Here is a 15474-nt window from a genome sequence, read left to right on the forward strand (position 1 = left end):
GTAGTGATGGCTTGAAGGTAAAAAAAGAACTCGGGCTGAAAATGTCTCTTCTTGGGAAATGCTTTTGCACCTGGTGAGACTAAGAGCAACTGTCTTCAAGGTACATGAGAGGCCAGCAGCTTTACCACACCAGCAACATTTCATCAAATACTTTTTAACAGAACATGTCGTTTCTGTGTGTTTGTGTGTCTCTCTGTCTGTGTGTATAAGGGTGGTGGTGGATGGAAGGTGAGGCGGCAGCGGCAGAATCAACTTGGCTGTAATAAGTAGCTCAGAAACTATGTCACACACCACTAAGCAAACAGGGAAAGAGATATTCGAATGATTGATAAAATTATAATTGTTTTCTACTGCAATCTTTTCCCTGGAAAAGACATGTAGCTTCAATGGTCTGAAGCACCACATTGACAGGTTAAAGGGTAAAAGAAGCATAGCTGAATAGAAGCAGTAAATAAAAAAATGCAAATTAAAAAGGGAAGCCATTTTGTAAAGAAAGAAAGAAAGAAAGAAAGAAAGAAAGAAAGAAGGAAGGAAGGAAGGAAGGAAAGAAAGAAAGAGCAGTAGGCAAAATCCTCTTCTCTCACTGACAAGTCTCTTTCACTGAAATTACTATAAAGGCCAATATAATCTGATATTTTGCCATTGTGGCAATAACTAATTTCATGGCTAATTCACATGTTTTAATTTTGTTTGCACTTTTTTATGTTTTCTCCTTCATTCCAGGAGGAGAAACTTACAGAAGACTGGTCATCATGAGAAAAGAGGGGAGAACCATTACGTCCCTTCTCAAAAATGGCCACAAGCGGCAAACCTAAAAGCAACCAAAGGAAACAGCTATGCTAGCATTTTTTTTTAAGTTCACTGTCTCAAAATTCAGTATTCAGGCGAAGGTGCCGTAGTAACCTTCTACCCTGTAATGCAATCAAAATGAAAATGGAGCTGCTCCAACCTTACAAGCACTTTAAATTATTGTTAACCTCTGCTGCAGCCCTGCTATTTGAATACTACTTATTCCTAGCAACATAGCAAAACTCCATTGAAATGGCTGCTTTTCCTTGAGAAAATAAGGGGAAACGGCTATGATGCTAGTGGTGGTAATTGAAGATACCAAATCTAAGGCTGCCCACCATCATTATTTCCTTTTTTAATAAATGCATTTGGATGAACAAAAGAAAAGAAATGCGGAGGGAAAGAGTACAAAGCTGTATTTCCCCCTTTGATCATCCCGGTCACATTGCTATACTATACAGTTACTACCTGTTTCAAAGGAGAAAGCTTTTCTTTTGATCAAACCATATCAATCGAAACTAATTAGACACCAGGCTAAAACCAGAAAGTACCATAAGGAGTTAAGGAAGAACACGGTGCTGAAGCACTGCCAAAAATATTGTCTCTAAAAATGTACCTGGGAATATAGAGGTTTGTGAAAAGTACACGGGGATCCGAAGCAAAACACTCCAGAGTCCTCCAGGAACGTTTGTGTCATAAACACAATGATCAAACGCACCAGTACATCTCAAACAATCTGCAATTCTGTGTCACCCAGGGCAGAAAAAGTAAACCTATTTTTTTCAAAATGGTTCAGCTGAGGAACAATGGGTTGTAATGTTCCTCTTTTCTGAAGAACAGCTGACATGTTTGATCAGTGCACAAGTTTGAGTTGAGCTAACTACTCCTCACCCCTAATTAGGGTTGCCATATTTCAAAAAGTAAAAACCAGAACACCATGGAAAACCCCAAAGCTTTTGAGCTCCCCCCCATTCCCCCCCCCAAATCAGAGTTTCTCAATTGACTTGCCTAAGATCCAGAGCAAAGCACCACCTTTCAGAAATCCCCCCACCTTTGAAATCCTGGTAATGTCCGGACGTATGGCAGCCCTACCCCTAATGCTACCACATAGAATAATGAACAAATAGTAACATTGATGCAGCCACATTCTTGGTTCATACCCTCTTTCCTGGGATGAAAGCGAATCTTGCAATAAATGACTGCATTTTTATCTTTTACCTGTAGGGCTCCAAAGTCCTGTGACCATAAAGCAAGGCTTCTTCCAAAAGGCCAAGATTTATGCAGGCGTCCATGGCAAAGTCAAGTACTTTCAGCTGGTAAATGTTTGTGTCTGGGAGGCGAGTGGCATTTTTCTTCAGTAACGTCTGGCATGTCACAAGAGCCTGCTCCCATTCTGACGTTTATTTGGATTAAGGATTAATCAACATCGTGCCATTCAAACAAAAGCTCATGAAAAATTACTGTCCAAGTTGGTGTCCCCTACTACATTTTCTGCTAACCAGTTCAATTGTTTTGACTCCGCTGTGTGTGAAGAAATCTCCCCTTGTCTGTCACAAATCTCCCTGTACTTAGTTTCAGGGGATAATCCCTGGTTGCAGTATTTTCTCCTTCTCTCATAATTCTAGAACCAGGAGTCATTCCATGAAGCAGAATGTTGGGAGATTCACCACAGACAAAGGAAGTTCATCTTGTGGCTTGTAGTGCAAACAGAAGCAAAACAGAAGGAAATGGTCCTTGCTACAACTGTCTACACGTTTTTTACTAGATACTGAAAGACAGACAGACGTAGAGCATTTGGTGGGGAACCCTCAGCCCATGGACCTAAACAGAGTAGCTTCCAACATTTCTCCAATGAAAATAGGGACCTCCCATTCTATAAAGATAATTTTACTATTTATACCCCAAACATCTTACTGGGTTGTCCCAGCACTCTAGGCAGCTCCGAACATATATGAAACCATAATAAAACTTTAAACATTAAAAAAAAACTTCCGTATACAGGATTGTCTTCAGATGGCTTTGGGGGTTGGATAACTCTATACCCTCCAATATTTCTACAATGAAAATAGGGACATCCTAAGAAAAAGCAGGACATTCTGGGATCAAATCAGAAACCAGGATGACTTCTCTAAATCAGGGACGTCCTAATAGGGACACTTGGAGGGTCTGAAATAGGCCTGTGAAACCTAGGAAGTGGACCAGGCTGCCTGTTTACATCTACTTTCCCAGGCCTGACATCAAATACAGCATCATGTGCAGAAGCTGCAGTTGAGGAAATGAGAATTATTTAACTGCAGGCGAAATACTTGGGGTTTTTTTTTTGGATTTGGCACCATATTCTTAAAAGGTGCCAAATTTTAAAAGTGCCTAGTTTTGCCTGCGAAGTGCACTTGAGAATACTCCCTATTTTTCCTGGACCAAAACCATGCTGCAAATACAAAGGAATTTGTGGAGGTACAGAGGAGCAATCTTTCTTTGGAGCCCCAGCTTGAAATTTCAATGGCCTGATGTTATAAGAGTCGAAGTGATGGACAAGTGGGTGGCTCCACCCACCTGTTAAGAGTTGAATCTGACACCCCAGCCAAATCCAATTGCCCACTCTAACACAGGCACTGAGGGCAATCTTTAAGGAACGAAGCATTTCCATATTCTAGAAATAGCAAGGAAGAAGTCAGCTTTTATATGTCCTTGCCTCAAAAGGAAACCCATCTGCTGTCGGCCAGAACTTTGGCATTGAAAGGATACCTTCTTGTGACTTTGGAGCTCCCATTTTATTTATAGCTTCTTTGGCTTCTTTCCAGGCCTGCTCATCACCTGCCAACATGTCAGCATCCTGCTTTGGACAGAAACAAAAGCACGAGACAAAAGGATTTGATTAAAAGAAGAGAAGCAAACAATGCCATCTTCCACCATGCAAATCTGAGCAACGAGAAGAAATTATCCAAGATAATTTGAAGTCTGTATTCAATTGAAGCCAATGGCAAAAGTGTCATGCAACTTCACACATCTGGAATGCACACATTAAACAAAGAGTTGGGGGCTTGCTGGAGCTGTGTTCATGCCACTCTTTGTGAATAATTTCTATAGATTTTCTAACAAATGAGCTTATGATGACAATGACCCATCTAGTCCAGCATTCTGGTCTCACAGAGCCAAGAAGAAGATGTAGAAAACCTTCAAGCAGGACCAAAACACAAGAGGATTCTCTCCCCTGTGGTTTCCAGCAACTGGTATTCAAGTATTACCACCTCCAACCATGTAGGTGGAGTATAGCCGTAATGGCTAGTTGCCATTGATAGCCTTATTTTCCACAAATTTGTCTTAATGGTCATTTATGTGAAAATGAATATATTTTGTGAATATTAGTATTTAAGAAGTATGTCAGTCAACTTTGAATGCACAGAAGATTTACGCAAGAAATCACAAATTGGGGAACATCACTTAAATAAGATTGGTCTTCGAATGTACATAAAACAATTATTTATCCTCAAGTGAAGAACTATTTTTTTTTAATGTCATGTCATTGGCAAGAAACCAACTTTAACAAAGTAAATATGGCGTTGTGCTCTCATTACGGTTCAGAATAGTGTTATTCCTTGATATGTGCTAATACTTAGGTGGCTGTGATTAAATGCCACACACTCTAGCCTTTATCATTTACTGACACCAGAAGCTTCCGGGCCACTCATGAAGGTATCTGTGATCAATGTTATATCTTAGTAAAATAAAGTATCACACGAATGCAGCATTCATCGAAAATTCAAAAGTATACTATAACAATATTTACTTGGTTGTATGTTTGATTTTATATATATATTTTAAAAGCAAAAAAAATAAAATAAATGTGTATATAAATCACATTTGGAAAGCAAAATTTTGAGGCATTTCATTGTAGTGTCTAGAGCAGAAGACTGAACATTGCATCTCAAACCACTTTTTCCCCAATGCATGATGGACTTTTGTGGTTATCTAGAGGTGGGATTTCAGCCTATTGTCACCGTGATCTGCCCCCACACCTATGTATCTTCATTCATGCACAACATCTGAAAGAGGCTACTGTTAGCTATTATCAAGGTGGAGGTGGAGGTAGAAGCAAACTGCATATTAAACCCAAAGTGTGAAAATAAAGCAAACCTATTCTCTGCTATATCAGTCTAGCTATGCCTGCATAAGGAGGGACATATAACTTGCTCTGCTTGTCATAGAAAAAAAATCATACTCAATGAATGCAAATTACATGAGGGATATAGTAGATAAAATGGGGGGGGTGGACCCCTTCCACTAATATCACAAAAATATTTATACAAAAGGAGCTTAGGGATACTAATGCAATTTATATATCAATTATCATCCCAAGAGCACAGAAGTTAAGAGGTTTTAATCTGCATTTCTCACACAGAGGAGGAAAATTAATTACTGTGTGTTCCAAATAATAGAAAATATGTACCCAGAGCCCATATTAATTTCATGTGTAGCTTTGCAGCAACATCTTCCCATTCATGTCCAAAGGGAAGAAATAGGAGGTGAACTCTTGTACTACCCCAAGAGATGATTGTATCAAAATGGCCTTGGCTGCCTTGAGATTCTATGACATTCCGCATAAGGAAATTACAAAGAAAGCAGTGTTTCCCTTGCAATTCGCAAATGTACTTACCATAAAATCAGCTATCTGATCACAATAAGCTCACCTGGAAATAATTTGGTACAGAATGAAAGCTGCCACGGATAAAAGGTCAGCAGTAGGACAAAAAAGATCATGTTGCAGTAGCTATGTCAGTTATGTTAATTGTAAAGATCCAGACACGTTAAGCTTTGCATATAAAGCGAATGAGCTAAGTTTTGCCTCTGTCTAATTCAAAGGGCACAGCATCAATTACAGAGGAGCTGACTTGATGTATGTTAATATAACTGAAAGTAGAAATGTGACCCATAAAAAGTAATTACATCAGTGCAATATCATGGGTATTTGTTTATTTCCAGTATTTATATGCCGCTTTTCAGGGCATATAAAGTGGCTCACAATAAATATCTAAAACGATAAAATATAACTAATACAATCTCAGCACAATTGAGAAAACTGAAAACCAGCAGTCTATAAAACACTATGCAGCTCAGGACAACAATGCAGACAGAACAGCTTTTGCCAACCTGTTGCCTCCAGGTACGTTGGATTACAACTCCCATCAGCCCAAGCCAATGCAGACACGGCTGAGATAAACATTTTAAAAAGCCAGGAAATTCACCCGCCTGTCCAAATTCAGAACTGATTTAGACAACTAAATGTGGAGTTGAATGTACACAAATGTGGATTCTAATGCTAAAAGAAGGTGGCTGAGTGCAGCAAGGTAAATTTTTGATCAACAGCAAAACTGATTCATTTGGGGCCAAGAACAAAGAGCTGTATCATACTTAGAGTAGACCTATTGACATTACTGAATGTATAATGGCTATTTTATTTACATCTATTTCAATGGGTGTGTTGAGTATGATGTAGTTGGGATACAACTGCCAGGAGCTTGTGTCAGATATAGGTCAGCAATTAAAAAACACCAGTGCCAGTGTAGTTAACTCCTTATTCAAAGAAACCAAATCAGTGCAGGCCTAGTGATCCCAGCAAGCATTCGCAGTAGATCTTGTCACAATTAGGGTATTGTGAAGGCTGAAGGTTCCCACCTTTCCACAGCTGCCTAAGTCCTCTCCCCTCCAGGGTTTTTTGACAAGCAATCGGAGACTGTGTCTGCATGCAACCAACCTCTCCTCTGCTCTTTTTATTTCTCTGTGTGCTCTGTGAGACTGGTGGTAGGGAGGGGTGAGGAGCAGGTTGCAGCAGAAGGGGGGAACTTCCTGGCTTCTTCAGAAGCCTGCCTCACCTCTGTCTCCTGGCCCTCCTCCTCTCCAGCCTCTGAATCAGGGCTGCTTTCTCCCCTGATTTCCTTCTGCTCAGTAAACTCTGTTTCCTCTTCTGTCACACCTCCGCCTCCAAGTCTGCTCCTTCTTCTCCCTCTGACCTCTCCTCGGTGTCCTACCACCAATCCCCTGGTTCTGGGCCGCCTTCTCCTGGGGTTCCCTTGAGGGTTCCCTAGTTGGTGCCTCCCACCACTTTGTTGCATCCAGCTAGCGCATGACAAAAAAATCAAATATCTTTAATACAGTCAATGACAACAATGCATGAAAAGAGAAATTCTGTTTCTTTATCAACAATGTGAGTTTTGCCACTTATTTCAGTGTGCCAATACCGATTAAGAATTAAGTTAATTCCATTCTTAAACTGGCTAATACCGATTAAGAATGGAATTAACTCTAAGAGGCTGAATTATCTTAATTGTATCCAAGTGCAACTTTCCACATTACACTGGGCTGCATTCAATGTAGTGCTGAGGCAGGTTCTCCATCAGCACAAGTATTTCTCCTTGCACAATGGAAATTATCCCTCTCTCCTCCCCTTCCTCTGCACATCCCCTGAATCTATTCTAGGGGTTCCCCCAATCCTCCTGAGCAGATTGGGGGCGCTAGCAGAATTGTTTAGTTAAATACTTCCCATTGTCTTAATCCCAAATTACATGCCATACCCAAAACATATAAGTGTAAGCCAACAGCACTTTGTGATTAAGTGTGGAAAAGAGCTTACCCAACTCTTTCGCTGGCCATGTTCCTCCAGGAACTTTTCCCTTTATGTGTTTTTGGAACCAACCAATTACACACTGGAAATATTGTGGGAGAGGAGGGTGGGGTGGGTAGCTACTGAAGCAGGGGCACAGCAGGTGGGAAAGGATTAAACACCCTCTCCCAGCAGCACCTCACTTTCAATTGTGCCCTCCAGAAGCTGCATTAAAAAATTTAAAAGATACATCAAAAGAGACGACCAAGGCAGGGAGCCTTGTTTCATGCAATCCTCACTATTCCAGCTTGCCAAGAAAAAATGTCTCTGCCTTTTACAGAGATATCAAAAGCCAGTGATGTTATAGGCACTGCCATACAGTAGAAAATCATGAAATCATGCCTCTAGCATGACAGCAACCCTCTTTTAGGGGAGAACAGTTCTTCTTAAATTTAGAATTAGTTGTTCTCTGCACCCAAACCAATTCCTTGTTTAAATAACCAGCATTTTGCTCATTTTGGAAAATTTATTTAAATTGAACAATGTAATCCAATTGCTCCGTTTGGCGCTTCGTAGATTGTGAAATATTTTGGAAAAGACTGGTGTGGTAGAAAGCAAGAAAAATATATATACCTCTATCATATCTACCTCTGTAATCGTGTGTGGGGATCAGACCTTAGTGTCATGGCCACCTTCCACTGTTGTTTGGCTCACACAGGTGTTTAACTCACCTGGCTGTTTTCCATTTTTTTTGCTGCTGGAGCCGCAACACTCACTAATAGGGCTCCCTCCTGCTTGCAGGGCTGGGTTCACTCAGGGCTTAATTGTTACTGGCAAGCTTTTCACATTTTTTCTTGTATGGAGGCAAGCTACAACAAGGGCATGTGAATCAGCTACTATGGACTGCAGAAGACCACAATTAGAGCTGATGATATTAGGTGATTAACAGCGAGTGGTGATGAAAAGGGACTGAACAATGGGGGGGGGGCGATGAAAGATTATGATCACGTCAGTTGGAGACCTCTGGGAGCAAAAAGGTCTGATTCACTTTAAGTATGGCTAAACTGACATTTTTCCATGCCTGCAGGATGGGTTGCAAGTGGATTGTAACTGGGTCTTTAAAACTGAGTGGAAAACTAGACATCTAGTAGAGGTGGGGATCTCAGGCCTGGAGGCCAAATGTTGACCTGTCTGGCCCATGGCACTCTCCACAAGCCACACCCCTCACCACACCCTTGTTGAGTGTTTAACTGTCTCTTGCTTGCCTAGATGGAAAGGTGTACGCATATGTAGAACCCTTGGGCATTTTCAGGGCTGGAGTGCTGCCTACGATACAAATTAAGAGCCACATCTATTTATTCTGTGTGCCTCTGACCACATCCCCCCCTAGTGTTCGGAATTTTTGGCTTTTTTTGGTTGTTAATATTTTTGTCTGCTTTTTGCTTTGGGGGGGGGAGTCTGAACATCAACAGCTTTTCTTCTGTGAAATGGGTATTTGGTGGTGTCTGTGATGGTTTCTTAGATTTCCAAATGCACCCCGGGACCCCCCAAAAAAACCATTATAACCAAAACTGAATGGTGTAATTAAGACCGTTCACAGAATCAACAACCATACAAATTTCATACAACCGTCAAGTCTTTCTAAAAAATATCTGTGTTGGAGTTGAGAAATGCTTTACTGAAGAATTAATGTTGCAACTTGAAAGAACCACCTATCAGTAAATATGTCTGATTGTGTTCATCCAATCAGATGCCTGAACTTAGTCAGTTTGTTGGTTAAGGTTAAATCCCGTACCACTGAATACCATATGTAAGTGAAAGTGGATTTTTTCCCATCTATAAGCAATTACTTTATGTGTTGCTAGCAACAACAAAAAATACTTGTTAGTAGTTGTGAAGAAACTAAACCAAACTGCGGGAGGCAGTGGAAGACAGAAGTGCCTGGCGTGCTCTGGTCCATGGGGTCACGAAGAGTCGGACACGACTAAACGACTAAACAACAAAAAGTTGTGAAGAAAGGCACTAAGACAGTCCTCAAAATTTTCAAGTAATAATAGCATGGCTGAAATTAAATCATAAAATAATTTTGCTTATTTCAGCATAAAGCTGAGGCCAAAATATTGTTAGAAACATTATAATTATACTGCATATGTTCTATAAGAATTTTGCCCAGATATGTGTTGATCTTAAGCCTTCTTTAACAGAAGCAATAGCAATGTGTTTCAAACAGGAGCATGTTTTATCACTGCCTTAAGGAACAAAGTAGTGGTGTTTTTTAAATGCAGCACACATGAAAATCTCTACAAGTATATAGATCACAAGTTAATGAGGAGACCATTATTTTGGTTTTGTAAAAACAAAAAACAAAAACTAAAGTGAGCAATGTTCTATTTACATTCTGGAATTATAAGGCTATACATATGGGAAAATGCAGTACAGGAACTGCCAATGTAAACTGCTCAAATGGAGGGTAATGCTATGCAGCCCAATCCTATGCATATTAAGGGACAGAAAACACCAGCTCAGATATTAGGGAAGCAGGGGAAAGATAATTCCCTAGCCCCCACCTCTTTTGCTCCCTTGATCTTATGCAATGATATCTTGACCAATACTGCCCAATCATTTGTATATGATATATATTCACTTCTAGATAAGCAGACTTAATTTTGCCTACCTTTCTAAATATATTGTTTGGTTTATTATTATGTAATGTACTTTTGTACTTTTCTGTTGTTAACTGCCCCGTAATCCTCAAATAAGGGCAGTATATAACTTCAATAAATAATAAAAATAAAATACTCCAAGCCCAATCCTTAGCAGCTTTGACCAGCATCAAGTCCCCCTGAGTTCTTTATTACTTACTTTCAATGAACACTTACTTTCAATGACATGTGTTTAGGATTAAATTCTTGCAGTGTAATCCTATGCATGTCCACTCAGAAGTAAGTCCCACTGTATTCAATGATGCTTACTCTCAGGTACATACACACTTGTGGCTAACCTGTGGCCCTCCAGATATTGCTGGAGTCCAAATCCCATCTGTCTCACCTAGCATGGCCAATAGCCAGGGGGTTGTATTCAATGCAGTGCTAAGTAAATGTGTTCCATCAGTGCAAGGATTTCTCCCCCTCTCCTTCCCCCGCATGCCCACTACATCTGTTCCAGGGGTTCCCACAAACCTCCAAACATATTTTGGAATGGTGTGGGGCACATACAAGGAGAGGAGGGGGGAGCCTGTTGCACTTGCACTAACCCTTGTGCTTCTTCTAACACAAGGATTTCATTGACTGAAGAGTTGTAGTCCACCAACATCTGGAGACTACAAGTCAGCAACCCCTGCTGAATTATAGAGTTGTAAGGGACCCTGAGGATCATCTAGTTCAGGTATAGCCAAACTCGGCCCCGCTAATGTTTTGAGACTACAATTCGAATCATCTCTGACCACTGGTCCTGTTAGCTAAGGGTGATGGGAGTTGTAGTCCCAAAACATCTGGAGGTCGAGTTTGCCTATGCCTGATCTAGTCCAACCCCCTGCAATGCAGGAATATGTGGCTGTCCCAAATGGGGATTGAACCTGCAACACTGGCATTATCAGCACCACGCTCTTCCCAGTTGAGCTATGATGTTCTATTATAAATATATTATAAATCAATAGAATTGATTTATAAATGTATAGTTTAATTGCCCAGCTGTAAATCAGGTTCTTTATCGACAGTCCAAATGCAAAATATCACAATAGCCTCTCAACTGTTACAGTAAATCAAGATAAAGTTATAAGATACCATTTTAATGAGAAAAGTGTAACAATAAATGCTGTTTCAGTAACTGGCTATAACAGAGGACAGGGCTAGTCAACACAGACAGAATCTAACCCTGTTATATGAGCAATGCACTCAAAGATAATCATGACTTTAAACCTGTTGCCAGAGCATTCTTTGGGATGTGTAAAGAGACACATAAAGGAGGATTATATCTTTTGTATTAATTAAATCTCCAAAAGCCATATTTCTATAACACCGAATCATAAGGCAAATGTAACTTTTTGTTAACTGAATGAACCTTCACAGATTAAGACTGCGTCATGAATGTGCTTACTATACCCGTTGAGTACAGTGAGATTTACTTCTGAGCAAACATGTCCTGCCATTGTTAATATGAAAGTAATCTCTTTTATACATATACGTTGTAATGAAATACTAAAATAATAATCTTATGGAGCAGCTCTCTTCTACACAGCAGTTTTAAGAGTATTAAGTTGCTAAATAGGGGAGATGTTATCTAATGAATGTGTTAGGATTAAAATAATACGGTGTATGATACACCAGACAAAAGCATCTTTTGTTCAGGCCTGGAAATCTTTAGAGGGAGAGGGAGACATTTTGTAGTATATTTCCATAAAATTATGTAATTTGTGTTAGCTAGTTAATGAGATTCTTCACCACCTTAGGAATTTTTTTCACTTCCCCCCCCCCCCTTTTTGGTAAATAATACATAAATGTTTCAATTTCCTTTTAGCAAAATGTGGAGAATACAATTTATCTTACATGTAAAAAGGGCTGCTCTTAATTTAAGATTACATCTCATCTTATCTTCAAAGCTATGATATTACAACGGGTTCTTCTTGGAGCACAGGTGGGTTTTTTCATCACTCCTTCCTACTGAAGGTTGTGGCCCAGGAAGAAAGAGAATACTGGAAGGAAACCAATGGCTGCGTAGGTGTTGCTGGGAAAGGTTTGGCTTCGAGGACCATGTTGTCCACTTCTTTGAGAAAGGACTGCTGAGTTGCACCTTACAGCGGTTGACAAGAATGTGTTTGCTAAGAGTATTGTGAACCCAATTAGGAGAGCTTTAAACTAAACCGTGAGGGGGAGGGAGACAATATTACAGATGACAGGGGAACACTTGGAACTGGGGATCATAGCTTCATTGATGCCCAGGAAAGTGAGGTGGTGCTCCAGAAACCTGCTAGAGGACAAGAAACTACAGCTGGAGGGAATGACTAATGTACAGAGTCTGGAAAATAATCAATATGAATTTGAGTTCTTAATACAGGATGGCAAATATTATGTAATAGGCTTTACTGAAACCTGGTGGAATAAGACTTATGACTGGAATGTAGAAATTGAGGACTATTCTATTCAAAAGGAACAGACCAAGCAGGAAGTGGGGGGAGGATGTGTACACTTGTGAAGAGATCAATGACCTGCAACAAAAAAGGCAGGTGGATAGTATATGGGTAAAAACTGTAGGAGAAGGAAACAACAGTGACCTTACTGTGCATGTAGAAACCTCTGGTTTTTATGGCCAAAATGTAACCTAGTCTACAAAGGTAAGAGTTGCATCTATTGCCTCGGCCACTTTTGCCTCCTGCCCCAACCAGAACTAGCATGCTGGGCCTTGAAGCCTGCCCTTGAGAAAATGTAATCAGGCTGGAAAAAAAGGTTCCCCCCATCCCAAGGCTTTTTCATTTAGGGGGGAAGTTGTAAGTGGAGGCGTAACAGAAGTGCATAATGTTTATGCAGATAGATAACCTTTTCGCCCTTACTTAAAATATTAGAAGTTGGGGGTCCCCCAATGAAATGGGTAGTAGATTCAGCACAGACAAAATGAAGCAGATCTTCGCGCAGCAGATAATAAACAGTATGGAATGCATTCCCACAATATGTGGTGATGCCCACTATCTCACATAAGGGGGTTCCTGGAAGGAACATGGGTCTGTCAGTAGCTCATTAGCCACCATAGCTAAATGGAGCCTACATGCTTCTGAATACCAGTTCCTCGGATCTACACAAAAAGAGAAGACCATTGCCTTCATGATCTGCTTGCAGGCTTTCGAGACACAACCAGATTTTTTTCCCTTTATTATTAAATCCATATTAATGAACTCAGTTTCTCAAGTTCCCAATGACTGCTTTCTTCCTGATACCTGCCTATACCTAGCCATAAAAAGCAGGCAGGGAGAACGCCTACCCCAGGCAATGCAAAGGATTTCACTGTCACTAAGAGCCTGGATATGCAGAGATGCTGAGATTGCTGGTCCACAAGCAATTTGGAGGTCTAAGTTCTGCTGATGCGTTTAATAGAGCCAGTACAGCACTTTAATTACCATGAAGCACTCGGAGCTCAGAAAATCATTACATACTATTCTCTGCTGTAAATAATGACCACTGTTGGTAGATGTTCCTCCAGTCTTTAAATGACAGTGCCTAAAACAGTTTGCATGCAAATGAGTTCTTGAATCATCCAATTTCCTGAACCTTTCCATTTATTAATTATTAATCTGTTTCCACCATTATGACTGAACCTGCTGTCTAATGACAAGCTTGTTGCTCCTGAGGTATACTTGGGGCTTCAGAGCTCTTTACTACCCCTTGTACTGCCTGTTTTTGCATCCCCCATCCCTTTGCTCATCATAACTACCAAGACACCGATTCTATTATAGATATTACAGTAGGTCACTGGTATCTATATTTGGTTTTTACACCCTACCCCCTTTGACACACATTTTATAGTTAAAGGCTGGGAGCATCAAATCCCTTTCCCAACACAGAGATGCACAGGCTAAATTTAAAGTGTCAAGTTCAATTCAAATTTAAGGAACTCAATTTTGCAAGCCGCATTATCAGCTGTTACCCACATTTCATAACCAGGGGACAGAATTTGAGAGGAATCGAAAACAAGCAGTTAGGGAGTATGCACACTTTCAGAACATACTTTCACTCACACTCACTGCTAACCTGCAGAAAACACGTCTGAACAAAGAAGAGAATACCTCTCATAAGCTGCAAGACATAACATCTACCACAAAATGAAGAAAATATTACAGAAGTGTAGGCCTTTTCAAGCACCTTGTGTAATTTGATGTATAAATGAAGGACAATTTAGAAGTGGCCCTTTTTCAAAGTTTCAGTCCTCACTCACAGGAGCTGTGAACATTTGAGACACATTGGACTCTCCCACAATTTGTGTGACATACTTGATGCAAGATTGCAAAGCACATGATCTATTTAATAATGACGAATCAGATGGCAAACCCAGAGTATTTTAATTTTCTTCGCTGTATCATTTAAAAGGCTACACGTAAACAGAATTTGTCTGCTGACTTCAAAATGTATCTTATTCTGCCGCTGCACATGCACATACCAGCGCCCCTAATTTTAGTACATTTGCACATACCCTATCCTTCTTCCTTAGCAAATAAACCTACAGATGGGAACAGATTACAAAACTGTAAAAATAAATTCATTGTTCATTGTTTTAATATTCATTTTTAAGCAACATTCACAGCAATCTGAGCAGACTATTGAGCTGTTCTATTGTGTAAGCTGTGTTCAGCTAATCAGCCAAACCAGGAAAATGCTAACTATGTATTTCTCACTGTTCTAATAACCTTTATGTAATTGAGTCATATCTCAAGTCTGATACTTCTACCAAAATATTTACATAGCCAAATGGGTTGTATTTCATTCTGAACAGCGCCGCAGCTCGACCATGCTTTGTTTCCCCTTTAGATTAAAGCTCATCATTTTCACACCACCTTCCATACATGACTTCCCATGTTAATTAGCTAAGTACATGGCGAGAGCTCAGCTTACTCATTTTTCTCCTCCAAATAAATAAGTGGTTGTTGATTCACATTGTTACAATAGAAGCTGAATCAGCAGGTGTCCTTCAGTCAGGATTTTAAACAAGTAAAAAGTCAGCATCATGTCATGATCTGGTCAAGGCATGAGTCACACTCATGTCTGGATACGGGAGTGGAACATACAACACATAAAGTGATAACATTTGGATTTGACTTGACAAAGCTGTTTCATCTGGAATTTGACTTCCTGTGTATGCAAACACCAGTGGACATCAGCCCAAAGATGCTGAGAGAAGCAGTTCTTGGAAGGAACTCTTAGCTGTCCTAAAGTGATGCTTCTGCTATGTCTATTATATTTCCCGAATACTTGCAAGTTCTCATTTATAAAATCACCATGGCCCAGGGTTTTAGTGAAAACTGGGACTACAATGTGCCTCAAATGTTAAATGAAAGAAGAATTCTGAAATATCCAGGTGTGTGTGTGCGTGTGTGTGTGTGTGTG

General features: G+C 40.1%; 1 protein-coding gene across 8 annotated transcripts in view; it reads right to left on the bottom strand.

Moving 5' to 3' along the window:
* Positions 1 to 15474, bottom strand: part of SMYD3 (SET and MYND domain containing 3) — a 347371-nt gene that overhangs the window by 46260 nt on the left and 285637 nt on the right. For 7 of the 8 annotated variants that reach the window (XR_014524496.1, XR_014524497.1, XR_014524498.1 and 4 more), the window contains 2 exons: positions 3535 to 3625; positions 2008 to 2182 (listed from right to left, as the gene is read on the bottom strand). Coding sequence is in view for 5 of the 8 variants with exons in the window: in XM_083496930.1 (XP_083353056.1) it covers positions 2008 to 2182; positions 3535 to 3625 (266 nt within the window). In the remaining 3 variants the exon portion in view is untranslated. The remainder of the gene's footprint in view (positions 1 to 2007; positions 2183 to 3534; positions 3626 to 15474) is intronic. The other variant, XM_083496929.1, reaches the window with a different exon arrangement.

The sequence above is a fragment of the Podarcis liolepis genome, assembly GCF_965112155.1.
Source record: "Podarcis liolepis genome assembly, chromosome: 3".
In the NCBI taxonomy this organism is placed as follows: domain Eukaryota; kingdom Metazoa; phylum Chordata; class Lepidosauria; order Squamata; family Lacertidae; genus Podarcis; species Podarcis liolepis.